This window comes from Lygodium microphyllum, chromosome 26, assembly GCF_053477565.2.
Source record: "Lygodium microphyllum isolate KBCC chromosome 26, Lygodium_microphyllum_v1.1.10, whole genome shotgun sequence".
NCBI lineage: Eukaryota > Viridiplantae > Streptophyta > Polypodiopsida > Schizaeales > Lygodiaceae > Lygodium > Lygodium microphyllum.
The window spans coordinates 73,965,483-73,992,885 of record NC_141160.1 but is presented as its reverse complement, the minus strand read 5'-3'; the positions used below and the strand labels follow the sequence as shown (position 1 = coordinate 73,992,885).

At 38.0% G+C, this 27,403-nt stretch overlaps 1 protein-coding gene across 1 annotated transcript; it reads right to left on the bottom strand.

The window, feature by feature from the left end:
• Positions 1–22,956: 22,956 nt before the first annotated feature.
• On the bottom strand, positions 22,957–26,558 carry LOC148013413 (pentatricopeptide repeat-containing protein At4g04370-like). Its single transcript, XM_087668359.1, has 2 exons — positions 25,436–26,558; positions 22,957–25,312 (listed from the first exon to the last, which is right to left on the bottom strand). The coding sequence occupies exons 1-2, from the start codon at positions 26,183–26,185 to the stop codon at positions 23,069–23,071; spliced, it is 2,994 nt and encodes a 997-aa protein (XP_087524485.1). The 5' UTR covers positions 26,186–26,558; the 3' UTR covers positions 22,957–23,068.
• Between the last annotated feature and the right edge of the window lie 845 nt (positions 26,559–27,403).

Here is a 27,403-nt window from a genome sequence, read left to right as displayed (position 1 = left end):
ATTTCGGTTCCCTAAAATGATGCAAGTCTAGTTTTTCCTCATATCTAATGGTCGTTCATTTTTCCTATTCGCTAACATATTTTTTATGAGAAAAGCTCTCGGCTTACCGAGACCACCCAATCATAGGTCTGGACCTGTCGGGGGACCCATCCATCCGCTTCCCTCAATAGAGTATTTTTTATTTGCCACTTCAGGTTTGACATCTAAAAATAGCTTCTTTGATTATCTCATGATATATATTCGTTACACGTCTTTATTTTATGATACAAAAACAATGTGAAGCAATTCTTTATCAATATTTTCTTTAAGAAAAATATCTTTTTACAATGTTTCATATCCTAACTAGACATAATATCAACCTGAAGGTATTATTCCCACCAAGTTTAGTCCCTAGACTAGTATCGAACTTCCAGAATACTATCTGGGTTAAAAGGGTAAGTCCCCTTGGTATCCTCATCTCCTCCTACCAACTAGAATTCCCTATGACTAGACCTTTTGTGTTGTGGTTGGTCCATACTTAAGCAAGTCCCCTAACCAGATGATTTGTGATAGGAGGGAGTGTTTCTTAGCCCTGTATTATTGAATATTATGCTATCATGATATATTTCATTAGGCCAAGAGGGTCGTTCCATTCCCTTTCTTGGGTATGGGTGCTTTTGACCTGTGTGACTTGTGTGGTTTGTTGATCTTTATTGTGTAAGTTATTTGATTTGCATTCAAGGAGAGATTCAAGAGTTGTGATATGATTTCTTTTTAACATCAAGTGTCTTTATCACCTTGCCCTTGCTTTGTTTGTCATTTTGAGGTAAGGGTTAGGGATTATCTCTTATGTGTTATACAAATCTAGTGCTAATATTTAGGCTAGGGATTGAGTGGTTCCTAAGAGGGATGCATCCTTTTCTTTTTCCTTTCTTGAGGATGATCGTAAGTTGAATGTGAGAGTCATTTTACTTAACCTAATAGTCAATATGTATCAATCTTTCTTCTCTAAGGTAGTATAAAGAAGTGTCATTATTATAACCAAGAAACCTTGAAACATCCATAGCCAAGGTGACCATAGCTTTGATTCTCGTTATCATATAAGAGAACTAAAATGGGAAAGTAAATGAAAATCAACAAGATGCACATCTGTTGCTATGGTTGAGTACGAAACATACCTCTTGCTATGGTGGGAGGTCCAAACTTGGATTCCTCAATGATAGTTTGATTAATGTACTGAAAATATGTGCACATGTTTACATCTCAAGCTCTTATACTAAACCCTAGCTTAAAGACTTATACTTCTCACTCAAGACAAGGTCACAAGTATATGCACTTGTATGCAGTTTGTGCTTTATTACAAGCCTACCTAGCCTAAAGAAGCCTTTGTCCTCAAAGCTTGTAATTGTGAAAAGAATTACAATGGGAGTTTACAAAGGAAGATTCAAATGATGTAGATCCACACTAAATTAGAAGTCCTCATGCTAAAGAAGATCCCCTTGAATCAATGAAGTAGAAGTGAGTGAATATTTATGAACTACTACAATTGTCCAAATAGGGCTTTCATAGGGAAAATTGCCATAACTTTTGATAGACATGACTTATTTAAGAAATAAAATATCACAATAAAGTAAACAATGTTATGTAGTATCTTCTTCAATCATAGAAGTTGCATTTTAACCAAGTTGCAATAATTTATTTTACAACAAAAAAAATTATATAGCAAGTTGCCTGAATTAATTCTTTCTCTTGCAAAAGCTAAGGAAAAGAGTTAGGATATGACAATGGTTCCACATAGACTCTTCCATAAGTAAGCCTTGCCATTTGATAAGGCATTCCACGATTAATTGATTTCCCAAAACTTTTTCTCTCTTTTCAATGACCTTCTTGGGCTCCTAGATGATGAGTTTACCTTGCACAAGAGGAAACTCCTCTAACACTTGAATTGTTGGACCCACATACCTATTTAGTTGAGAAACATGGAAATTATCATAGATTCATGTTGAAGAAGGTAACTCAAGCTGGTATGCAAGTTTGCCAACTTGCTTAAGGATTTGATATGGCCTGTAGAACCTATGAGCCAACTTGCTATTGCCTCCTTTGAAAGAAACATACCTAGACTTAGGTACATTTAGGAAGACCCAATCACCTTCTTCAAATTCTAAATGTCTTCTCCTCTCATCCACATAAACCTTCAAGGCCAAATGCCAATGTGAAGGGCCTGAACTATAAGTGAAAGGAAAAATTGATAATGATCTTAGTCATAACATCATGTGCTTTGCAAATGTTTTCCTTGCATTGGGTTATAAATGCTTTCATCTTCTAAACTTAAGCCTTGATTATGGATTCACATCTTCAAGGAAAAAATTAGAGGATATTTGCACTTTGTATCTACAAAGCGCTTCAAATGGCAACATGTCAATGCTTATATGATGAGTATTGTGGTAGTAAAATTCAATAAGAAATAGCCATTGGTTCTAGGAGACTTGAGTATCATGACAAAAGTGTCAAAGATAGACTTTCAACCACTCACTGGCGTGCTCTATTTGCCCCGTCCATTTGGGGTGAAAGTCAAAATTGTCCTCATAGAAGTCAATAAGCTCTACCAAAATTTCCCCATGAACTTGGTATCAGAATCAAAAACAATCTTCAATGCATCTTGTGGATCTTGAAGACAATATCCATGAATTGATCATCAACTTGTTTTGTAGAAAATTGTACCTTTATTGGGATAAAATGGGATGATTTAGTTAATTGGTTCATAACCACATAAATGCTATTGCACCCATGCTTTGTAGTAGAAAATCCCATGATAAAATCCATACTTACGTTAATATATTTCCCTTGAGAAATGGGTAATGGCTAGAGAAACTATCGGGTAGAAGTGTGTAATCTTTATTTTCTTGACATGGTAGATTGCATAACATAATTTTTGACATCTAGAAAATGACCTTCCAATAAAAACTCTTATAGATGTTGTCAAATGTCTTGAATAGCCCATGATGGCTTGCCAACAATGAGAAATGCATATCTTGCAAAACATGATACTTGAATTATGTTTAGGCATCAAATAAGCCTATCCTTTGTACCAAAGAAGCCCATTATGTCATCTAAAATTGGGATACTATTCCTGTATTCCTTGCTGAAATTTCTTCATCATAATGGCAACTTTCTCATCAAGAAAATATTCCTCTTGGTATCATGAATCCAATCTTTGTGTAGGATAGCAATTATAGAGTGTGAACATACCCACATTCATGAAAAAACATCCACTATAGTGTTGTATTTCCCCATCGTATAGAAGATTTCAAAATTATGAGCTTGGATTTTGTACTTAAGAGACTGATGAGATGTCTCTTTCATCTTTGATGGCTCTCCCCTTTCAAAACTAGAGCCATGTGGATGATCGCTATTAAGAATATCTTGTGGTGCTAGATTAATATGATGTGAGGCTAGAACAAAGTCTTGAGTAGATCGTGAATTGTGTATATTACCACTCAAACATTTTATGGCTCCTATCAATTCATCAAACTTATTGTCCATTCTATCCATAGATAGTGATGGTTGAGGGCTTCATTTTGAATTATTTTTCTCATTTTGATAGGCTCTAACATATTAATTAATTATATCCATGATTTGGTCCTTCCTTTTTTTCTTAGCCATATATGTAGGAGTATTGTCCACAATGTCTAACCTTAGTAATTTGGATATAACTTGAGTTGCAAATGTCCAAATCACAAGCTTCTTGACTCAAAACAAATAATATTTCTCTCCATGAGAGGAGCTATCAAGCTAGAATTGTAGATTTATATTAAAAAATTTGTAGCTCGAACTTTATATCTATCTAGAAGTTTCTTGAACCTTGTTCTAGACCTATTATAGCCCTATTTTGACTTGTAAGTATTCCCAAATCACTTGTAATACCTATAGAAATTTGTAGGCACCTATAAGGGATTGTGGAACACTTGTAGAATGTAAGGAATACCTCTAATCTCAAATACATGGCTAAAAATCTACTGTAATGAACATGTAATCCATGCAGTATTTGTGAAAAACCCCCAAAATCGAAATACCCTATTTCTCCTATCCTATTTTTACATGTGAACTCTTTGTATACCAACCCCAAAAAATCGCTCAAATGATATACATGTACTGTGGGCAAAATACCTCATTGATTGGGATTGTGTACCCCTTCAAGGTCATAATTGGTAAGGGAGAGTCATCTCTCTTTTCTCTTACCAACTTGCTTGGCATTTCCTTTTCCTTCCAATAGCTATAGACATGGTAAGTACATGCTAAGGCTAAGAAAACTTTGATGAGATGTAGGGCTAAAATGTTATTTATGATTTTCAATTATATGTAGGATATTAATTGATACAAGGGCTGAATAGAATGAGATTGGATAAAGGGCTTACCACTTAGCATGGCTCACTATTTTACAATTGTTTTCAACTTACCCTCATGAGCAATGTGCTAATCATGGTGGTCAAAAGACACACAGTCAAAGCAATGTTAGGGTTATTTTCTAATGAAGAAAATGGCTAATAAAATGATTAGAATCACTTGAAAGTTAAAGGGTTGGAAGCTCCAGTGATAGGCTATCCCAAATGGATCAATGAGCTTGAATAGATGAAGATATTTAGTCATACCTAATCTCTCTTGCAATAATGGATTAGGCTTAGTAAGAGATTCAAGAGAGATTAATAATTGAAACTTGAATGGGGGATGACATGAGATACCTCTTTAAATATAAATTGATTGAAACTAATGCATAAACCATGAAGAACCTTCAATGCCACTTGATCCACATGAAATCAGCTTCAAACTTGATTAATAAGGCTCCAACTACTTCAAGATTGATCAAGAATTATCCAACTTTAATGATTGAGCCTCCAAAATTGATTGCCCCAAATGTGGTTGCCGTAGGTACTCACCCTTCCTTTAACAACCAATAGAGCTTCAATTTTTTATGAAATATTATCTAATGTTGACTTTAGAATAGTCCTTCCCCAAAATTTGAATCTAATCTTGATAAATCTTAAATCAAACAAGAGGGAAGAGAGGTGAAGCACCCAAAAGTACACACATACACAAAAGCAATGGAGACTTTAGCACACACAAAGAGATAGGACTGAAATATTCCTCTTCTTCTTTCTTCTTCTTCCTTCTTCTTCCACATAAAAAGAACTAAGTCTACAACATGATAAAATACTACTATGAAAGTACCACAATATATGCGCGCATGGACACTAAGTGTGAACCCACTAGGAAAGAAGAGGTGGCATAATGAATGTGCCATAACTAAGAATAGACTATGTGGGTATAGTCCACAACTATAGAATCATTGGCGTATCCTCGTGTTGGTTACTTAACATCCAATGTTAACAATGTATTTTACAATCATGTCATGACATGCTCTATGTGCTTGCTTCAACCCATATTAGGCCTTACTAGGAAGCCTGCATACATAATCTAGATGATTCTCATTCACATAACCAAGTGGCTACTCTACATAAACTTCTTTTTACAACTCACCCTGTAAGAACATATTCTTAACATCCATACGATGCATGATCCAATCTTTTAATATAGCCACTGCTATGACAGCCCTTATAGTAGCCATTTTAGCCATTGGAGCAAAAGTCTCCTTGTAATCAATATCATAAATCTACCAATATCCTTTGGTAACTAGTTGTGCCTTGTAGTGCTCAATAGATTCATATGGCTTATGCTTTGACCTTGTAAACCCATTTGTAACCAATAGCTTTCTTAGCTTTAGATAAGGGTACTAACTTCCATGTGTCATTATCCATTAGTGCAACCATTTCTTCATCCATAGCACGATCCCAATGCTCATTATCCACTACATCCTCAAAACAAGTGGGTTCCACATCCTATACAACCTTTGCCATGTATACATAGTGATGAGCTACATAGCTATCATATGTCAATCACTTTGGCTTTGTCACTCTACTTAACATGTGTGGACTTGGATCACTACCGAGTGCTTTAACATCCTCTTGTGCCTTCTCTACACCAAGTGTTTTAATAGATGGAATTCCAAACTCCTCATCCAAGATCTACTCTCATGGCCATTTGAATCAACATCAACATGAGAGAAACTTGATTATACATCTATCACAATAGGTAAATCCCCAACTTTCTCTTTACCTTTTCTTGACATCTATGATATACTTGGTAGAGTAACATATGACCTCAATCTGCCACTCCAAGGTCTATCAACAGAACCATGGCTAAGAGACTCTTGTGGTCCACTCAATGCATGTGACTATTGTCTTGTTTTTTGCATAGCCACACTCTCATACTCATCAATCCCAACTACATTTTGCACATTACTATACCAACTACTCATTTCATTAAAAACAACATCCCTACTAACTCTTAGCTCATGTGTAACACATGGGTATAACTTCTATATCCCTTCTAATTAAGAGGATATCCAACAAATGCACATTTTTTACTTTGAGATCCAATTTAGTATCAAGAATATGCAGATAAGCAATACATCCAATACTTTTACATGGGACAGATTTTGCTTTTTATGTGTAAGCTTCTCTTTGGGTGTCATACCATGTACAACAACAACAGGGATCATGTTCATAATGTATATAGTAGTACCAATTGCTTCAATCCAATAGTAATGAGGCAAGTTTCTTTCTAACATCAATGCATGAGCCATCTTTGCAATATGCCTATTTTTTTGCTCATCAACTTCATTTTTGGTGTGGAGTATATCTACATGTATATTGCCTCTGCATACCATTTTTTTGCAAAAAATCACAAAAATAATTGAAGAGATACTCTCCCCCTCCATCCAATCTTAGGCATAATAGGCAACCTTATCTCCTTCTTAACCAATGCCTTAAAGCTTTTAAATTTAGTGAACACCTCACTTTTCTCATGCATGAAGAAGTAAACCCATACTTTGTAGGTATGATCATCAATGAAGGAAACATAATACAAGAAACCACTCAAAGTTATAGTATTTGTCGGACCCCACACATCAAAATGTATCAATTCGAGTGGCTTCTTGCATACATGCTTTTCATATGGAAATGCATGCTTTGCTTGCTTTCCAAATTGACATGCTTCACATACTTTATGCATCCCATCAATCCTAAACTTGGGCAAGCCATCTACAATTTTTTTTGACTATGTCTTTCAATTTCTACACATTCACATAACCAATCCTCTTATGCCAAATTTCAATATCATCCACAAAATTTGAACCTTGTGCAAACATGGTAGTATCCATTTCAAGCAGCCTTACATCAAGAGTAAACAATCTACCAATATGTTTCCCTTTTATAATCAACCTAGAATCACTTTTTAGATCTTTTACATAAAACCATCAGATCTTAGTCCCTATTCTATCATTTGACCAACAAAAATTAAATCTTTTGTAATATTTGGTACATGTAGCACATCAGTCAAGTACTTAGTTTTGCCATCTTGTATACTCAAGGGAATATTTCAACATGAGTAATGGGGTGAGTTGTATCATCTCCTATCCCCACATAGCCTGGAGACTCTAGACTGCACATCTCTCTAAACCACTCTCCATGCGAAGTCATGTGGTTAGAAGCACCTAAGTCTAAATACCATATATCATCCTTTAAAGAACCATCAACAATCATAGTATTCATAAAGTGTTTCATAACAAATAACTGTTCACTTTTGTCATCATTGTTTTCACCTACTGGATGCATAATTACCTTGTTACTTTTTCTCATTTCTGATTTCAGCCTTCTATTTCAAGAAATTTTTAGAAATGTGACATTTTTTACCACAATGCTAGCACTCTCTACTATCACCAAAATTTTGCTAACTATTAGAATCTACAACTTGCCCTCTTTGACTCCCCCTTCCTTGGGATTGTCCTCCTCTATTTTGTTGTGCATCATAACCTTGACCACAACCACTACCTTAGCCTCTACCACATCCTGTATCTCTACTAGGAGAGTAAGATTCCTGCTCAGACTTATATATACACACAGTCACTCTAATAAGTGTGAATCCACTCAGAAAGAAGAGGTGACACAATGAATGTGTTGTAACTAAGGATGGCCTATGTGGGTGTAGTCTAGTTGTAGTATCATTGGTGTATCCTCATGTCAGTCAGCTAACATACCAATTAATAATATCCTAACACATTACTAAGGCATAGTGGTTGCCAGTTCATGTAGAGCTCAACATCTCAACAAAATCTTCATATACATGAATGCCGCGGGATGCCTCTTGATGTCCATGGTGATTAGAAGAAGAAAATTACTTCAAATGATGGAGAATAGACAAAGGATGATTTCAAAGATAAATCTAATTTCCAAGAGCATTAAGATACCAAAAGCCCCTTGAAACCTTTAAGATCTTGGAAGCTTTCACTAATAATCCATGGGTGCCCATGTTATTACAACAAGAAGAATGAATATCTTGATTCATGGAGAGCATTATAGTATTCAATGTTGTCAAACAGAGCTTCCAACTTTGTTATTAGCAAAGGGAGATTATAGGTGCTATTAGTAGTAGTCTTCAATGTTAGTAAAGGGATCTTAGAGTTGCTATTAGCAAGTAGTAAGGCCACAAATGGAAGAGAATATAGTGTAAATTTGAGGCATGTGATTGCTATCCCTATTCTCATTACAGCTCAAGAATGATACCTCTTGCTCCAAGAGTGAAATGAATCCTTCAATGCTTGATGGAGAGACTTATCATGGCCTATAGTAAGAGTAGAAGCCACTTAAGTTGAGATTCATGGAGTTGACTAGATCATTTTACTGCCTGATTTTTGTCATGGATTCAATGCGATTTGCGTTGTTGATTGCTTGCAACAAACCATGCCTTCAAGAGTCACCAACGCGGTTATGGATAAGCTCCTTATGATGAGTACTTGCAAGATTGAAGCGTCAAAGGCCTAAGTAAGTTCCACCATGGAAGGTTGAGTAAAAGCTTGGGAAGGTAAAGGAAAACCTACTCTTTGAAAAGTAACCACATTTTTGTCTTCTCTAGACTTTGTCAACCCCATTTTATCCAAGAATCACCAAAATGGTATAAGAAATGGAGAAGACCTACTAAATTTGTCAAGAAACATCCATTCTCTTCAAAATCTCTTCTAGGAAGCGCCCAAATATTTGCAATTTGTTGCACAAGTCCCTGACTAGTCAGAGTTTTGAACTAACTAAACCATGTAGCCAAACCTCCATTCTCTTCAAAATCTCTTCTAGAAAGCTCCCAAATAGTCACAATTTGTTGCAAATGTCCCTTACTAATCACAATTTTGAACTAACCAAATCCTATCATTAACCCTTTAACTCTAAATTATCATTATTTAATGTCTTAACTAGATTTTACTGCTTTGACAACTTCATTATCTAGCTCGTTTACCATTAATTGTGCCTTGATCATGTTGTTTTTCTTTCCTCCTCTAGCTCCTTGGGGATTCACTCTTCAAAGAGGAGACATATCACCTACGAGTGATGAGTCTTCAAAAACCCCCTATTTATGAATCCTACAAGAGGAATATAACCCCCTTTTTTACACATATCATGCACAATAAAAATGTATTTTATACCCCATTCTTATATGTAAGACTTTATATTGTTACTATCATTACATTAGTAAATTTATATTGTTACTATCATTAAATTAGTAAATTGATATTGTTACTATCATTACATTAGTACATTTATATGTAAGAAAGTCATTTTTAAGCACTTAAATTGGATTGTAAATTTATTAGAATTTTATTGAATGACTAAAACAACATATGATTATACTAGATCTCGGTATCCTTTAGTGTCAAAATATGCAAGACTTAGGATAGAAATACTAAGGTTAGTACCAACATTAAATACTTACATTAAATTTTGTTATCCCTTAGTGCCACATCTATAAGTCTTGGGACATAGATACTAAGCTTTATGCAAAAGATTGTTGATTAGTAGATCTACTTTCTTGACGTGAATTCATGTGAGCTCTCATAATACAAGCTTCTTCTTTATCTTTGAGGCCACCATACTTGATGAGTCAATATTAAGGCCACCATACTTGATAATACAAACATATGCTCATCTAGGCTCAAGATTGATAGCCACCAACTTGATGAGTCAATATTAAGGTTTGAAAATTTATCAAAGATATTCTCAACTTTGTTGGGGGTAAAGGTGCCTATGTCTAGCCACATGTGTATTAGTTACACTGACACTACTCACATACCCGCACATCTATACACTGCAAGTGGTGGGCACCCATCAATGTCACTTCATTCTTTATTCTTTTGGTTATATTTGAATAAAGGGAAGGTCAATCACACATTGTGACTATTGGAGTTCCCACATCTTGTGTGCGTCTCTCTCTCTCTCTCTCTTTCTCTCTCTCTCTTGCTCTTGCTCCTTCCACCATAGCTCTTACTTCCACTTTGTGCCTCCACTATAGGGCTCACTCCCTTCAATTAGTATCAAAGCCATCTTCCTCAGTCGAGAACTCAAGCCCTTGACCCAACATCAGCTTTTGTGGAGAAAAGCTTTAGCTCACAGTTTCAATGGAAGCCATGGATTCTTCACCTCAAGCTATGATTTAGTGCTCTTGTTCTTCCCCGTGATAAAAGACTTGTTGAGGCTTGCTTCAAGCCTTCCCCTAGCCCCAATCATCATTGCTTTGGACTCCATTGTGGCTAGCAATAGCTCCAGCAAGAGGGGTTGCAAGTAGCATGTTTGTGCCTGCTATCCCCTAGCCCCAATCATCATTTCTTTGGGCTCCATTTTGTGGGTAGCAATAGCTCCAGCAAGAGGGGCTTCAAGTAGCATGTTTGTGTTTGTTGTCCCTACCCCTCTTTCTACCTCATCTAGCACTTCTCTTGCCTCCTTGACTAACACTTGGTCATTCACCCTTTGGCACCCCGGCATTGGTTATTAGTGCCTTGATTTGGGATTTGAGCCTTCCCATTTCAGTTCTTGACTATGTGTTCATAGTGGTCTAGTGTGTATTGCCTATGGGCAACACTTCATTCATTGTCTGGAGGTCATTTATGCTACTCGGGATGCCTATATGCTTATGTATTGATGCTGAATACTTGGGGGATGATATGACATTCATGTGAGATGGCATTGGATTGATTTGAGCACTCTTTTTCTCAGTTTTATTAGAGGTCTTTTAGTGTTGTAATAAGCAGGGTGGCCGAAGGCTATTTTATCAGTAAAATCATATACTTATTGCTCCCATGTGCTTATCGACTACTTGGGTTAATATGTCAATGCTTATGGTTCATGTTACATGCTTGGTTATGCTTTCTGATTGCTTTTTGAGCTAACATTGAATATTTGAATCTTGACATTGATTGTCATTCATTATTATGTATGGTTCGGATGCTCTAGGATATATGCTACTTGGATCTTGGATGTATGGATGCCTTCCACATGATGTTTTGAGCTTTGTTTGCTTGTTTGGCATTCAAATTTTTTTCCAATGGGAGCCGCTACTTGACATTTGGATATTACATTGAGCATTTAACACCATATTAGAGAAATTGGGAATCTCACAAGTCCCACTTTCAAATAAGGGGTGAAGATTTGGCCATGTTGTTAAATCTTAACCCATGCTTCAAAGTGGGACTTGGAAAGACAACCTATATAGTAATTAGGTTAGACTCCACTTTCAAGTAAGGGGACGAGATTTGATGATGTGGCCAAATATTAACTATATTGGAAATTCCCAAACTATATGAGAATTCCCAAATTCTCTAATATAGTATTATTTGGTTACATAGTTGAGCGTGAGAGTCTTAGAATGAGACTGTAGGACTTGGTGACATGTACATGCTCTTATCATGCTTTATGTATGTAGTTGATACTTAGTGGGCTGATCTGACATCACTTTTTGTCCCGCACCTATCTTTGTCATAGTGTTGTCAATTATGTATGCATATTGGTTGGTTATGTATTGAGCTTTCGTTACATTGCTCAGTCCGTTGTGCCTTTGGTTGTGGTCTCTTTTATTCCCCATGAGACCCACTCTATGGATGATGGTTATGCCTATGGGATGTATCTCAATCTAACACATTGATCCTTTGATAGTTCTTGGAGTTGATCACATATTCACTCATTGCTAGTTGGAGCCATTCCTTGGTAGTTGTAGTTTGTCTTATATCAGTGATTGCACCTGTTTTGCATTGATTTCTTCCCGATGTGCAATTTATTGCACTATTTATATGATCAGTCACTTTCATTTGATAATTCTTTGAATTGAGTTTGAGGAAAATTCATTACTTGGTCAGTACCCCTTGTTTTTTTAGCTTAATCTAGCAGTGGTTTTTACATTGCTCAGTCCGTTGTGCCTTTGGTTGTGGTCTCTTTTATTCCCCATGAGACCCACTCTATGGATGATGGTTATGCCTATGGGATGTATCTCAATCTAACACATTGATCCTTTGATAGTTCTTGGAGTTGATCACATATTCACTCATTGCTAGTTGGAGCCATTCCTTGGTAGTTGTAGTTTGTCTTATATCAGTGATTGCACCTGTTTTGCATTGATTTCTTCCCGATGTGCAATTTATTGCACTATTTATATGATCAGTCACTTTCATTTGATAATTCTTTGAATTGAGTTTGAGGAAAATTCATTACTTGGTCAGTACCCCTTGTTTTTTTAGCTTAATCTAGCAGTGGTTTTGGAGATGTTTGCACGTCTGATATGACACGGATGGGTAAGCCATTGGCTCTCGTTCATTTGGATGTATGTGGTCCCATGCCCTGCAAGTCATTAGGTGGCGCAAAGTATTTCATTATCTTCATTGATAACTATACACAAAAGGTCTCGACACATCTTATTAAGCAGGAATTAGAAGACTTGGCTTCAACATTGGTTTGCTTTGGTTGAGGTTTAGTCCGGGTATAGGTTGAAATACCTACAGCCAAATAATGAGGGTGAATATGTCTCTAAATCCTTTGAGAAATTTTGTGATGAGAGGGGTATTAAGCGTTAGTTAACCACCTCATACACCCCACCCCAGAATGTTATGGCTAAGTGCATGAGTAGGACAATTCAAGAGCCAATTCACAGTTTGCTTAGCCAGGTAGGCTTACCACATTATTTTTTAACTGAGGCAGTTACTACTGCCATACACTTGATAAATTGATCCCCATGTACTCCTCTTAACTATCAAGTTTTGCAGAGGAGGTATGATCTTGAAAACCTCCCTCATATGCTCATTTGTGTATTTTTGGTTGTGAGGCTTTCTACCATGTAACTAAGGGAAAATGCAATAAGTTAGATCCTAAGTCTAGGAAATGTATATTTCTTGGTCATGACAATGCAAGTGAGATGGGCTATTATCTATGGGATCCACGCATCCATAATGTTGTTTACCACAGGAGGAGAAAATACCTAAGTAGCTTGAGCATGTCGTTGAGGTACACAAGGTGATATTTCAAGAGGAGCCTACTGCTACTATACATCTAGCTAGACAGCCTACAGCCAACAATGGTTGATGCTCCAATGGCCAAATCCCTAATGCTCCATAGGATATGCAAGACCCACAACATGTCTTGAGGCATTCTACTAGAGATAGATGACAACCTGCATGGTTTGAGCCCTCTATGGATTATGTTATGGTGATAGATACTAGTAAGCCTCTTATTCATTATGAGACCATGCACAAAGTTGATAATCACTCTTGGGATAGGGCCATGCAGTCAGAGTATGACTCACTACAAAAAAATCATATGTGGAATTTGGTTCCTTTGCCTAGTGAAAAGCATGCTTTGCCATGAAAGTGGATGTACAAGTTAAAAAGCACCCCTCGATGCCCTAAGCCGGCATACAAGGTCAAATTAGTTGCTAGGGGTTTCAAATAGGAGCATGGTGTGGACGTTGATAAAGCCTTTTCTTCTTTGTGAAGATGACTACACTACATTTGGTACTGGCTTTGGTTGCTCAGCTTGACTTGGATCTTTAATAGATGGATGTCAAGACGGTTTTTCTTCATGGAGACTTGGTTGCTCAGCTTGACTTGGATCTTTATCAGATGGATGTCAATACGGTTTTTCTTCATGGAGACTTGCATGATGAGATTTACATGGAGCAGCTTAAGGTCTTTGCAAAACATGGCAAGGACCACTTAGTATGTAGATTGAAAAAGAGCCTTTATGGCCTTAAGCAAGCACCTAAGGGTATGTGTTATTGGTTCCTAGCAGAAGTTGTGCCATAAAACTTGCGGTTTAGGACCCACCATACTTCGGTTCTGCTACTCTAGTTACACATGAGTATGCAATCTACAACATTATACATGAATATGCAATTTCCAAAATAACTTGAAAAAGTCAAGGCCAAATTTATTACAACATATTATGACTCAATTATGATTGCAAGAGTACAAAATGAGTACAAGGATAAGGTTCAATATATATCATGAAGATCTTTCTAAGACTTCTAATCATATTCATTGGGATCTAGGTCTTCATCATTATTTGAATCTTGAGAGAAGCTAAATGCTATACTTGTGTGGCTTTACTTTGTTGTTAGTTCTTCATCTTCTGGACCTAACTCAAGGTGGTCACCTTGGATATGCCCTAGCTCATTGCAAAGGAAGCATTGGCAATGGGGGCATCCTTTTCAAATATGCCCTATCTCACCACATTCATAGCACTTCTTTCCTTGGTCCTTTGAACATGTAGATAGTAGGAAGTCCACCTCTGGCTATATGTCCACTTTTGCTAGAGGTTTTGTTTCTTGAATGTCCAAGGCGCAAGAATGCTCAACTCTATCTACTACAAAGATAGAGTATGTTGTAGCTACCACTGAGGCTTGCAAGGAGACTCTCATGTTTGGTGGATGGCAGACCTTGGCATTAGTAATGTGGTCCCTACATTGCATTTGGATTCTATGAGTGCTATTCAGTTGGCCAAGAATCCGGACTTCCATGAAAAGATGAAGCACATTGAGGTGTATTACCACTTTATTTGAGAGGTCATTGAGGATAAGTCTATTGAGCTTGTCAAGATCTCAACTGATCAAAATCTTGCAGATCTGCTCACTAAAAGTCTCTTAATGGTGCATTTTGTCTTCCTTAGGAAGGTGATGGGTGTTGGATGAGATGAAGTTTTTCCTCATCTTTTTGTACTTATGTACATTTGTACTTTGTCACTTTTTTCTTGTTCTTTCCTCACTAGGGGCACATTCGCCTTTAAGTGGGAGTTTTTTGGGGGTAAAGGCACCTATGCCTAGCCGCCCATGTATTAGTTACACTGACAATACTCATAGTCTATACACTGTAGATGGTGAGCGCCCATCACTATCACTTCATTCTTTACTCTTTTAGTGACATTTGAATAAAGGGAAGCCTGGTCACACATTGTGACTGTTGGAGTTCTCATATCTTGTGCCTCTCTCTCTCTCTTGCTCTTGCTCCTTCCACCATACCTCTTGCTTCCACTCCGTGCCTCCACTTTAGAGCTCACTTCCTTCAAACTTTTCAAGATCTAATACAATGTTATCAATGGATTTTGGATATATGTGGAGTCATACTATTCATACATATCTATCAACATGCTCACTTCAGGGCTCACTTCCTTCAACCTTTTCAAGATCCAATACAATGTTATCAATGGATTTTGGATATATGTGGAGTCACACTATCCATACATATCTATCTACATGCTAGCCACTAAAATATCTCTTCTAGACTACATTTCACAACCTCATAATGCATTTCATGACATGTTTCAATGGCTTGTATGGTGCTACAATGCTTTCGAGAAAACAACACGTGTATGACGGCATCTACACATAACTTTAAACTACATCCTTCTAACATAATCTAGCCAAATCCTTGTCAAGAATATGTTCAAAGTACTTTGCAATTAGTAGTCACTAGTGATGCACAAGATGCTTATGTGATTATCTCAAAGTTCCAAGCTATCAAACACTTGGTGTGCTTCTACAAAAGAACAAAATTTCAAATACTTGTCAATGAGTGTGTTGCCAATCGATGTACTTCTACTCTTACTAGCTTCTCATACAACCTATGAAGGTGGTGCACCATATCAAAAATTTCTACCCCTACTCCTCATCCATCACCTTATCTTAATCCTCATTTTTCTTGTACAAATACACATGCATTTGAGTTAACCTCTTTTTTCTTGTTTTTCTCGGCTCCTTGTAGTTCCACTTTAAGTTTAGTATTTGCACCTTAGAGTTCACTACACAACGAAGTTTTACACATGCAATGGTGAAATCTAATCTGCCCTAGACCTATTTGTGTATGGACAAGAGAGCAATGTGAATGTGTAGGTGTGTGGGTCCTAGGGTGCATAGGCGTATGTGCATAAGCATGGTCATACCTTGGATGTAATGTGGACTAAGTGCAACTATGTACAAATGCGAATGCAAGTGCATGATGTACTACAAGGTAGGTTTAATCTAGCAGTATGATTACATGCGTAAATGGTGTGATTTTCGCTTAGCATATGTGCACTAATGTGGGATATGTTTGTGTGTATGGTTGGGGTATAATGTGCTTAAGCACAAGGTGTTCCTAAGTGGATGTCTAGTGTAGTAATGCACTAGATATGGTTGGTATACAAGCACACTATGTGCATGTGAATGGGTTCTATGTGCGAAGAGGAGTGCTAGTGTGTAGTGTGCACTTGATTATGAATGAGGTCCAACAAGTTACATGCGAATGCAAGATGTACTTTAGAATTTCAGAATTTCCCACCTTGTTCGTTTGAGGGTTAATAACCATGCATTGCAATTGTGCCCAAGGAATTTCACAATATCATGATTGCACCATTTAGGCCCAAAAAGTCCCTATGTTCTAGTGAAAATTGCTAAGAGGTACACATATGTGTGAAACATTAGAACCCATGACAAAAAGATTTCATACACTAGAGGTTCCTTGCTTTGACTAACAAGCTTCCACTTGTACACTTGTAGATTACCCCCCCCCCCCCATCCATCCATCCCTCCCTGCTATGCTTCCCCTTTTTTTCTCACACATCTCAATACTATCATCTCTAACCCCCCCTCCAAATGTAGATCTTTGCAAAAACTATATTCATAGGCATCTTGAACTTCCTAAGTGATAGAAACTCGATTTTAACGCCATCACCACTATTCTCACCCTACCCAAGGAAGCATTAGTTGCAAATCATCTTTCTGCATTAATATTGCCATTCTAGCCATACATAACCATGGACAAAACCCATGGACCCCTTGCACTCATTCATTCACATTTTGCTCCAAGACCTTCCTATCATTGCCATTAAGATAATACAACTCTCTTAGGACATGGATACCCTTAGGATTGACCTCTCTGACCATCATTACCAAATACATGCCGCTGAACAAGAGGAGTTTTCTTTTGCAACCCAAGACCAAACATTGATTGAGCTTCAGCAAGCACTCCTTAAAAGGATGCAAAGATTGTCGAGTTACATTAGCAGTCCTACACCCTAGAGGCTGATCATGATCAAGACCTAGCCAGCCCATGATTTCTTTCATCGCCTAGAGGATAGACTTATTGATGCTCACCAAGGTAAATGAGTAGTCTCATGGTGGGCAACTTTTCACCACGTGGGTAGATTTTTGACTTTTCTCTAGACTTTTCCTAGAAACGTCTTGGACCTTGTGTAGTCTTTGAATTGAGGTGGACTTGACTGTCTTGCCATAGATTTTTCCTCAAGGATTTTTTCTAGAGGCCTTCTGAGGTAGACTGGACATGACCTATAAGGGCTCTACCCCAAAATAGAGATTTTTTGGGTGATAGGTCTAGAGAATATATCCCCCCATAGCCCCAAGTTATCTAGATATTATATAAAGATCTTCTTACCCTCCCCTCTTCAACAATAAAAAGAGAGGGGAGGTGGTCATCATAAAAAGTAATCTTTTTGTGTTATAGACATGTGTTCCTTATAAATTTTTGTACTTCTTGTATCTATCTCCACCACCCACCCATTCTATCACCCTTATCTCTAGACTTCTCTTCCTTCCCTCTTCTCTCCAAACTCCAATTGTCTCCTCTTCTCCAATTGTCTCCCCTTCTCTCCAAACTCCAATTGTCTCCTCTTCTCTCTAGACTTCTCTTTCTATCTCCTCTTCGCTCTATACTTCCTGTCATTATACACTACTCTTTCTCTCTCCTTATCTCTCCAAACTTCTCTTCCTCTCTCCTTTCCCACCAAAGCTTCTCTTTTGTCTTCGGTCTTATCTCTAGCTCTCCCCTAGACTATTCTTTATCTCTTCTCTTTACTCTAGATTTCATGTCTTCAACCCCTTGTCTTGAGACCTCTCTACCTCTACATCTCTCTCTAGACTCAGACCTCTTTATCTCTGGACTTCATTTCACCATCTCCGCTCTTCTTTCTAAACCTAGACATCTCTATCACTAGACTTTACTCGTTTGTCTCTGCTTTTCTCTCAAGACTTCTAGTCTCTCCTCTTCCCTAGACTTCACTCTGTCTAGACTTCTCTTCTAATTTCTCCTCTTCCCTAGACTTCTCTATCTCCAAACTCCTTGCCTCGCAACGTCTCTATCTAACTTCTCTGTCTTTGCATCATTCTCTCTCTTTCCTCCAAACTTCCATTTTCCTTCCTAGAATTCTCCCCCCTCTTTCTAAAGACATTCTAGGAAAACAAAATGGAGTAGAGATTAAGACATCTAAACTATGAATCTCAACAAAGAAACAAGACTGGAGGAGTAGAGGGAGAACAAAATGTGGAGAGGACCGAGGGTTCCTACACAAGATGTAGTACCGGAGAGGACTAGGGGTTCCAGAAGATTTAAAAAACAACTAAGAGAGGTAGATACTACACAAACAAGACATAGTACCAAACTATAGGGGGTTGTCACCTGAGTGCGCATTACGAGGTGTGGAGATTCTTCGGAGTAGTATGCTCCCTTTGGAAATCAATGATTACGCCTCTGAATTCCTTAACACTAATTTGAGCATGCTCACTCTTCGATCAATGCTTATGCCTTTGAATTCCTTAATGTTTCTTTGAGGGGAAATACGAGATGGTCACATGGTGTCTTAGTCCCTTTGAATGAACTAAAACTAAATGGAATAGAGAGTAAGACATCTAAACTATGAATCTCAACAAAGAAACAAGATTGGAGGACTGGAGGGAGAACCAAATTTGGATAGGATTGGGGATTCCTCAGAGTAGTATTCTCACTTCACAATCAATGCTTACATCTTTGAATTCCTTAATGTTGCTTTGACGGGAAATACGAGATGATCTAATGGTGTTTTGGTCCCTTTGCATGAACTAAAAAAAAAATGAATAGAGAGTAAGATATCTAAACTATGAATCTCAACAAAGAAACAAAACCTGGCTCACTAGTTTTCAATTCTCTTTTTGTGCTTCTTGTAGGTTCATCACCAATTGCTCTTCCCCCTTGTTAAATGGCACGTTGGGTTGTAATGGTTGATCTTCCTAGACACCCCAACTAAAAGCCATAATTATTTGATAGGGTCATGTGCCATGTTTTTGCAAACTATTCTACATTCATTTGGAGTTTGAAATGCCTGCCAAACATTACTTCTTTTCCAACATCTTCATGATTAGGTAGTACTTAGAATAAGATAAGTATATTTTTACTTTCAATAATCATCATTATCTTGCATTTCCCTAATAGTTGATATGGTTTGCTCTCGTATGGATTGATTGTACCATTAGTTGGCACAAGCTTGAGTTGTCCAAGTTGTTTCTAAGCATCATAGGTGAGTGTATTATAATTTGCATCTTTATTTATGAGAGCATTCAATGTGCACTCCTTTTTTGTAATCAATCTGACCATAAGATAAGATGGAAATATGATGGGTTCATTCTCATGGTGGAAATCTATTATTCAAGCTCCTCTTACACCATTCAATGTTTATGTTGTGTTGATGACCATTAATATTAGTTTTCATATGAGTTTCATATGCACTTGCTTCTCTTTGTACATGCATTCATAAGCATAGATTGATGGATTTATATACTATACATTGACATTTCCTTGCTTTTAATTTATTCTATCATTTATTTCTTGAAAAGAAACCTTTCTTCTCCATGTCCACATGTAAAAAAAAAAATACATGAGAATACAAAATAATGATTTGTACAATTAGACAACTGTATAAATGGACCCTTGACAAAAACACACATAGCCACGTACATTCTTGCACACTTTCAATGGAGATGATTCTATGTCGTTGCTATGGCTCATGTAACGCTACTATGCATGACTATATGTTTTGATCTCTATCTATCGTTGTGATGAGACATGTAATAAAGGTAAGAGGGAAAATACCTAAAACAAACAAGCACACCATTACTGTCAAATACTAATTTTAGTTCAAGACCCAACAACATGGGTTTGTACTTAAACTAAAATTTTGTAGAGGTATGGTACTTTGTGCTATTTGTACTCATTCACATGCGGTATCATTTCCCAAATGATGAAAAGTTCTAATTATAACAACCTCCTTAAAACATATGTGGTTATTAGAATTGCTCATAAGGGTCTGCCATTGGGTAAACTTATCAAATTGCAATAAGTTAATTAATGTTCACTACTACACATGGTGGCTTTCCCTTTGTATCTTTCTCGTTATCATGCTCTCTTTTTGTGTTTTTTTCCCACAATCATTTTTATATGGAGAATGGACATGGTATACATCAGTTTTCAATGCTTAGTTAATACAAGACAATCATAGCATGTTTGCATGCAATGCTTATTACATTCATGCACCCTTGAATACTATATATCTAGACTTCATGCAAAGCTTTCCCCTATTTGCAAGCAATGTGTCTCACTCTCTGCCTTGTTGCTGCTAAAGAATACTAACTGTCTCAATCTTCGTCCCTCCCGGTCACTACAAACTAGTATCAAAGCGGGCAAGAGACAACTCAGGTGTGCACGCGTCTCAAGATAGTCAACAGGCACGCGTAGGCTTAGTAGAAAGCGCACGTCAGTGTCTAGTAGCTGTCCTTGAATACTATATGTTAGACTTTAAGCAAAGCTTTCCCCTAGTTTTCACATGATGCATAGTATGTAGGTCTCCATAGGATTTCTTACCCATCACTTCAACACAAGGATTGTAATTTATCAAAGTCTAGAAAGTTAAGTTCACAATCTTTGGAAGTAGGATATCATGTAGAAACTATTTCCATTGTATTTGAAGAGGTGAAGGCCAAGTTGCCAAATGTCATAGTTGAGGAGAAAAATGATGGACCTTGCTAGAATAGGTGAGTAGTGTAAAGCCCATTTTTTAGGGTGGGTTAACTTGTATGCATAGATTACTAACAAAGATTGATGGAATGAGTTGAGATTATGATTTTATATTTAAGATAACTTGTGAAAAAGAAATGTTACAAAAAAATTGGAGAATATAAAACTTTATTGACAAAAAAATGCAAGCTAGTAGTAAGGCATCAATTCTCTAAAAATAGAGGAAGCAGAATCGGACTTGTAACAACAAAGAAAAAAAGCACAACACTCGAAAGAGATATGTTTAAAACTAGGGAAGGAGCTAGTGTTTGTATCACCAATTTGGTGATAGGGGAAAACGGACACTTGTTTGTCTTAACTAGACAACTGTCTAGAGTTGCCTTTGCATTTTAGTATGATGGATTCATGGTTTGATTGTTGTCATATGCTTCATAATAAGCACTGAAAAAGACTTTGGAAATTTTGGAAACTTTGTTCACATATTTGACTTTTGGTTTCAACAAAAGTCTAAAGGCCAAAAATTCACTATGATTTCAAGCTATTTCCTCAAGCTACAAACACAATGACTTGAACTCCTCCTTTCAGTATTCTTCTATCCAATTTTTGAAGTCCATTAATTACCCATATTTGGTACATAGCATCTAGGAGATCCTATGATCAAACATTAATTTATAACAACTAATCATGTCTCCAACACTAGTTTGAAGCATTTCTTCTCTTTACTTCTCTAAAAATTCATACTAATGTAAATATTAGCAAAGTACATAATCTTTTAAGTGCATCCTTCATATGTACTTTTCTACAATGCAAAAAATTCATGTGATTCAAACTTTAGTACAATACTTAAAACTTCTTTGTAGAGAAAGCACATTTGCAAATTTAATTGATGCACATTTGCCAATAACTATGCGCAACTTATATTTGGGATGATCTCACCATCATGTACATTGTTAAAGTTAAGAGTCTTTATATTTTTCACAAACTTCTGAACATGTAGATGCATGCTTAGAAAGGATATTTTAAGCAATGCACTTCTAAGGAAGATATTTTGAGTAATGCACTTCTAAAGAAAATATGAATTTCTTCCTAAACCTTAAAAAGGGCACTTTTTTGTCCCCGAAATTGGTATTGGGGCTCCTAAAGGAATAGTGTCTCTTCACATTTGTAGATGTTTTGTTCTTGACACATTTGTAGATGGAAGTGGCCAATATAGGAGTCTCAGTCAAATGCTACATCCTCTACAGTGTAGGTGGCCCTTGCTTGTCCAATTCACCACTTCTAACTCCTTTGAATGCCCAAAAAGAATCTGAGATATGCTTAAGGAAACTACTCTACATAAATATGGTTTTTTAATGCTGCAGTGGTCAGTCTAACAGTTTTAACATGTGATTTGCCTTATAGTTGTTAAGAACAAGATAAGCATTTGACCTGCTGTGACTAAAAGTACCATCATCTGAATCTCTTCACTTGAAAGGACCAAAATTGACGATATACTGCAGAACCAAAAAAGGCTCTCTTCCAAGAAGGATATTAACCACAAGCAGTTCAGTTCACTTTAGCAGCAAACTTTATTAATCACACAAGCCATTATCTCTTTCCACCCACAACCCCCCGCCCCCCCCCCCCCCCCCCACAATGCCAAAACCCAAAAACCAATGGAAAACTAAAAAATAAAAAAAGAACTACAAAAGTAGGAACAGAAAGGAAAAAGAGTAACACACTTTCTTTTCCAATGGTTTAAAACCCTTTGATTAAGCGTTCAATTATTGTGATGAGCTTAAACATAAGTACTGTTATGAGCCCTAATTCCCTATATTCATTAGGGTTGCTTTTTTTTTTTTCTTAGCTGTGTGGCAACTAGTTTGTGACAGTGAAAATAGCAGTGTTTGAAGCACAAACAACTTTATATTCAAACGGCTGCAAAATTACATCTTTGAGCTCTGGATCCGTTCCCAACACTGAGTCCAGATGTGGGAAATAGCCTCCTTCCTTACATAATTTACTCAAGTTTTCCAATTGGAAACATATTTCTTCATTAACACTTCGATAGTTTCCCCCAACTATGAACTCATGCACCTTTCCACTAAACTCCATCGATGCAATTCCAGGCTTCTTTTCTGCACCTGCACAGCCTCTCAATTCTTGTATAAGGTTAGCATTTTCCAGCATATGAATCTCAGAATAGATGTTAGACATGAGCACATATGCAGAAGCATCACTGGAGCTTAAACAAATAACTTGATCAAAACAGTGTCTGGCTAGCTCTTCATCACCATAAAGTTTGCAGCCAGTGAGTAAAGACATCCAAATAGCCCCATCTGGAGCAACCGGCATGGTTTTTAGAAATTCATGAGCTTCTTGTAGCCGTCCTGATCTACTAAGAAGATCCACTATGCAGCTATAATGCTCAAGGGTTGGTGTGATGTTGTTGTCTTCTGCAACTGAGCAGAAGTACCAGTAACCTTCTCCAAATAAACCCATTTGATTGCAGGCAGCAAGGACATTTGTCAGAACCATTTCATTCAGCTTTAAGCCATCTTGTTGCATGTCATGCAGACATTTCTTGGCCAGCTTCAAATTGCCAGCCTGAAGATACCCTGCAATCAACACACCCCAAGTTGCTGTATCCTGGCACGTCAGACTGCCAAAAACTTTGTGACCTTCTTCTAGGCTCCCACACTTTGCATACATGTCAACAAGTGTGCAGCCAATAACCTTGTCAAGCTCAAAACCACTTCTAATTACTTGGTCATGCATTAATCTTCCATGTTCTAATGCTCCTAAGTTGGCACATGCTTTTAGCATGCACAAAAACAAAACTTTGGATGGTTTTGTGCCATCCTGTTGCATTTCACTGTACATTTCAATAGCCAGTGCATCGTATCCATGCTCTGTGTATGCTGCAATCATTGATCCCCAACTGACAACATCATGAGTTCTTGACTTGCTGAAAACTTTCCGTGCCTCCTCTAAATTCCCACATTTTGCATACACATCAATCAGGGCATTGACAACTGCCAGATCTGACTCCAATCCAGTCCTCAAAATCAGGTCATGTATCGGAATAGCCTTCCTCCTAGACTTGGTAACACTGCATGCTTTCAGAACATTTAATAGTGTTATTTTGGTGGGCTGGACACCTGCCTGTTGCATTCCTTGATAGACTTGAAGGGCAGATAGACACTGCCCATGCAGAGCATGTCCACCAATCATGGCACCCCAAGATGCCACATCTTGGTTTGCTGGTATGTCAAAAACTTTGCATGCTTCTTGCGAACTTCCACATTTTGCATAACCATCAATCAAGGTACTTACAACAACTTGATCCTCATCAAATCCATTATTTATGATCTGGTAATGTACCCACCTGAGCTGTTTTATAGAACTGATTGTGCAACATGCTTTCAATGCACACATGAATATGAACGCATCTGGCTGTACACCCTTCAGCAGCATCAACTCAAACAGTTCAAGCACTGGGATCCCCTGTTCTTGTTGCAAATAACCTTCAATTAACACACCCCATGTCATTACGTCACAGTCCAGCAGCTGATTAAACACGCAATGCGCTTCATTAAGGCATCCAAACTTTGCATACAACTCAATGATAGAGCTTCCAATTACTCTCTCTGATTCGAAATGGTTTCTGACTATTTGGTCATGTAAAATTCTCCCACAACTAATTCTTGTGAGAGATGCACACGCTTTCAACACACACTGGTACGTTACCTCGTTTGCCTGGAGACCCTGCCATTGCATGTTCTCAAAAAGTTGCAATGCGGACATATCAAGCCCATGATGAACATATCCTCCAATGATTGCACTCCATGAGACTGCATTTGCATCGGGCAACTCTGAAAATATTTCCTTTGCCTTCTCCAAACTCCCACATTTTGCATACATGTCAACAAGAGCACTCCCAACCACCACATCTGATTCATATCCATTTTTCTTCAACTGCTCATGAATCTGACCACCTTGATCTAAAGCCTTTGCACTGGCACAAGCTCTTAAGACTGATGAGAAGATAAATTTGTCAGGCTTCAGGCCCTTCCATTGCATGTCTTTGAAAAGCTCCAGGGCAGCAGTGTCATTCCCATGCTGCACCAAGCTTGCAATCAATGCACCATAAGACACTATATCTTTTATCAGCAAGTTATTGAATACATACTGTGCTTCTTGTAAACAACCGCACTTCCCATACATTTCAATTAGCACACTTACATGTATATTCTCCACAGCAAACCCACTCTGAACAAATTGACTGTGTACTAATCGCCCAAGCTCCACATCCCTTGAACGGGTGCAGGCCTTGAATGTCAACAAGTAGGTGACTTTGCTTGGTTTAATGCCCTCATCAAGCATTTTGTCATACTGTTTGAGAGCAGAAATACCATCACTGCATCGGACATATGCACCAACCATGGCTGTCCATGCAACTACATTGTGGACTGATAATCTATCAAACAATTGGCATGCTTCCTCTAGACTGTCACACTTAGCATACATATCGACCAGAGTATTACCGATCATGTTATCGGTGTCAAATCCACTAGAGACCATCTGATGATGCACCAATCTCCCCATTTCCACACTATAGGTACTGCCACATGCCTGGAGGATGCACAGAAATGTTGCCCTGTCTGGATTTGTGCCAAATTCATACATTTTCTGATACAGACGAAGAGCCTTTGCTGCATCTCCCAGCTTGGTGTGAGCCAAGAGGATTGAGTTCCATGTATACACGGAAGGTCCAGAGACATGGTCGAATACAAAGCTGGCTTCTGGCAGGCTTCCACAGGAGGCGAACAAGCGAATGAGGTGATCCCCGAGAACGGAAGTGGATTCAAGGCCAGTACTTATCATGAGGGAGAGGATCTTCCTGCCAGCAATCAGATCCTTCTTCTGGAGGCCTTCCTGCAGGGCACAATAGACAAGCTCCCGAGAAGTAAGGGCACCTTGTCTGTCCACCATAAAGCCTCTCAAGCTCTGATGCGGGAAGCATCATACGCCCTCCTTAAGACTCGGAGAAGGAAAGACCCAATCATAAAAAAAAACCTGTCAGCATCATACACCCTCCCTTGCGGCTCATATATCTTGTCTGTCCATCATGAAGCCTCTTCCTTACCCATTGCATTCACCTGCAGCAAGGAAGGGATCTGTGTCTAAAGGACCCTCTGCACAGACTGAAGCTCATGCACATGAATCACACTCTCTGCTTCTGTGGTAATAAGTATTGTTACCCTTGTGTAAAACAAGAACCTTCAGGCTTGCTCAATGCTTCCACAGCAAGTTTTTTATAGTGCAGTTTGTATTAGTCAAAGGTATTTACATCATCCCTAAGGAGGCTGTTCGAAGTCAGCAACTTTAGTTAAAACAATTCTCGAGTGCTTTGTGGAAAGCCCTATAGGTAGAGGACTTCCTACCAAGAGTTTTGAGAGTCTCAAATTTACAAAATGGGATACTCATAGGCTTGAACTTATCAACCTTCATAGAAACTTTGGAGGTCATATGCGACCATGTAGTTCTAATCGCAACTACCCTCATGACATTCCAATGCCTTGCTTTCGCCTCTTGCCCATAACCTCCAAAGAGAGCAACTTTGGCATCTACCTTGGACTATAGTCACCCAGTGTATCATTGCTTTCCTTAGGCCTCTAACTTCTATACAATCCCAAAGCATGTGTTTTGGCGTTTGTGTGTTCCTTCCACACAGCCCGCATAGGGGGGAAATGTTGGAAAACATTGAGACCCTCTCCCTAGAAGGCCATCTAATCATGGTGATCTTCCAAAGAATTAAGTTCAATCTCTTGGCGGGGTACTCCGCCAAATGCCTTTGATTCGTCTCTTCCAATTCCTTTTTCATGTCCTTGGATAGTGCTTCCTCCAAGCTTCTTGGGCTTGCAAGGCAAACTTGCAATTGTTCTCCTCTAGGTCATCTCTCTTGACACATTCGACCAAGATTTTGCCCTTTTGAGACCTAAGACATTTCACCAGTGGGAGTGGGGGATTGGAGGTCAAAAAGGCAAGGATAAATGCAATGAATACAATGCTGATAACTAGCATTGAGCCTAGGATCACCAATCTCCTCGCAAAGGAGTAGGAACCTTGGGCCCAACTATTGGCTTTGTTTAACACCTTTTGAGAGAACCATTGAAACTTTTGTGCTTGTGTGAGGCCGATTCCCATGGG

Excerpts from the sequence above, each read along its gene's own strand:
- LOC148013413 (XM_087668359.1), bottom strand. The coding sequence starts at position 26,185 with ATGGTGGACAGACAAGGTGCCCTTACTTCTCGGGAGCTTGTCTATTGT. Across the intron at positions 25,313-25,435 it reads TTGCTGTGGAGAATATACAT|CATGGGAATGACACTGCTGC; the intron begins GTAAGTGTGCTA and ends AGCTTGGTGCAG.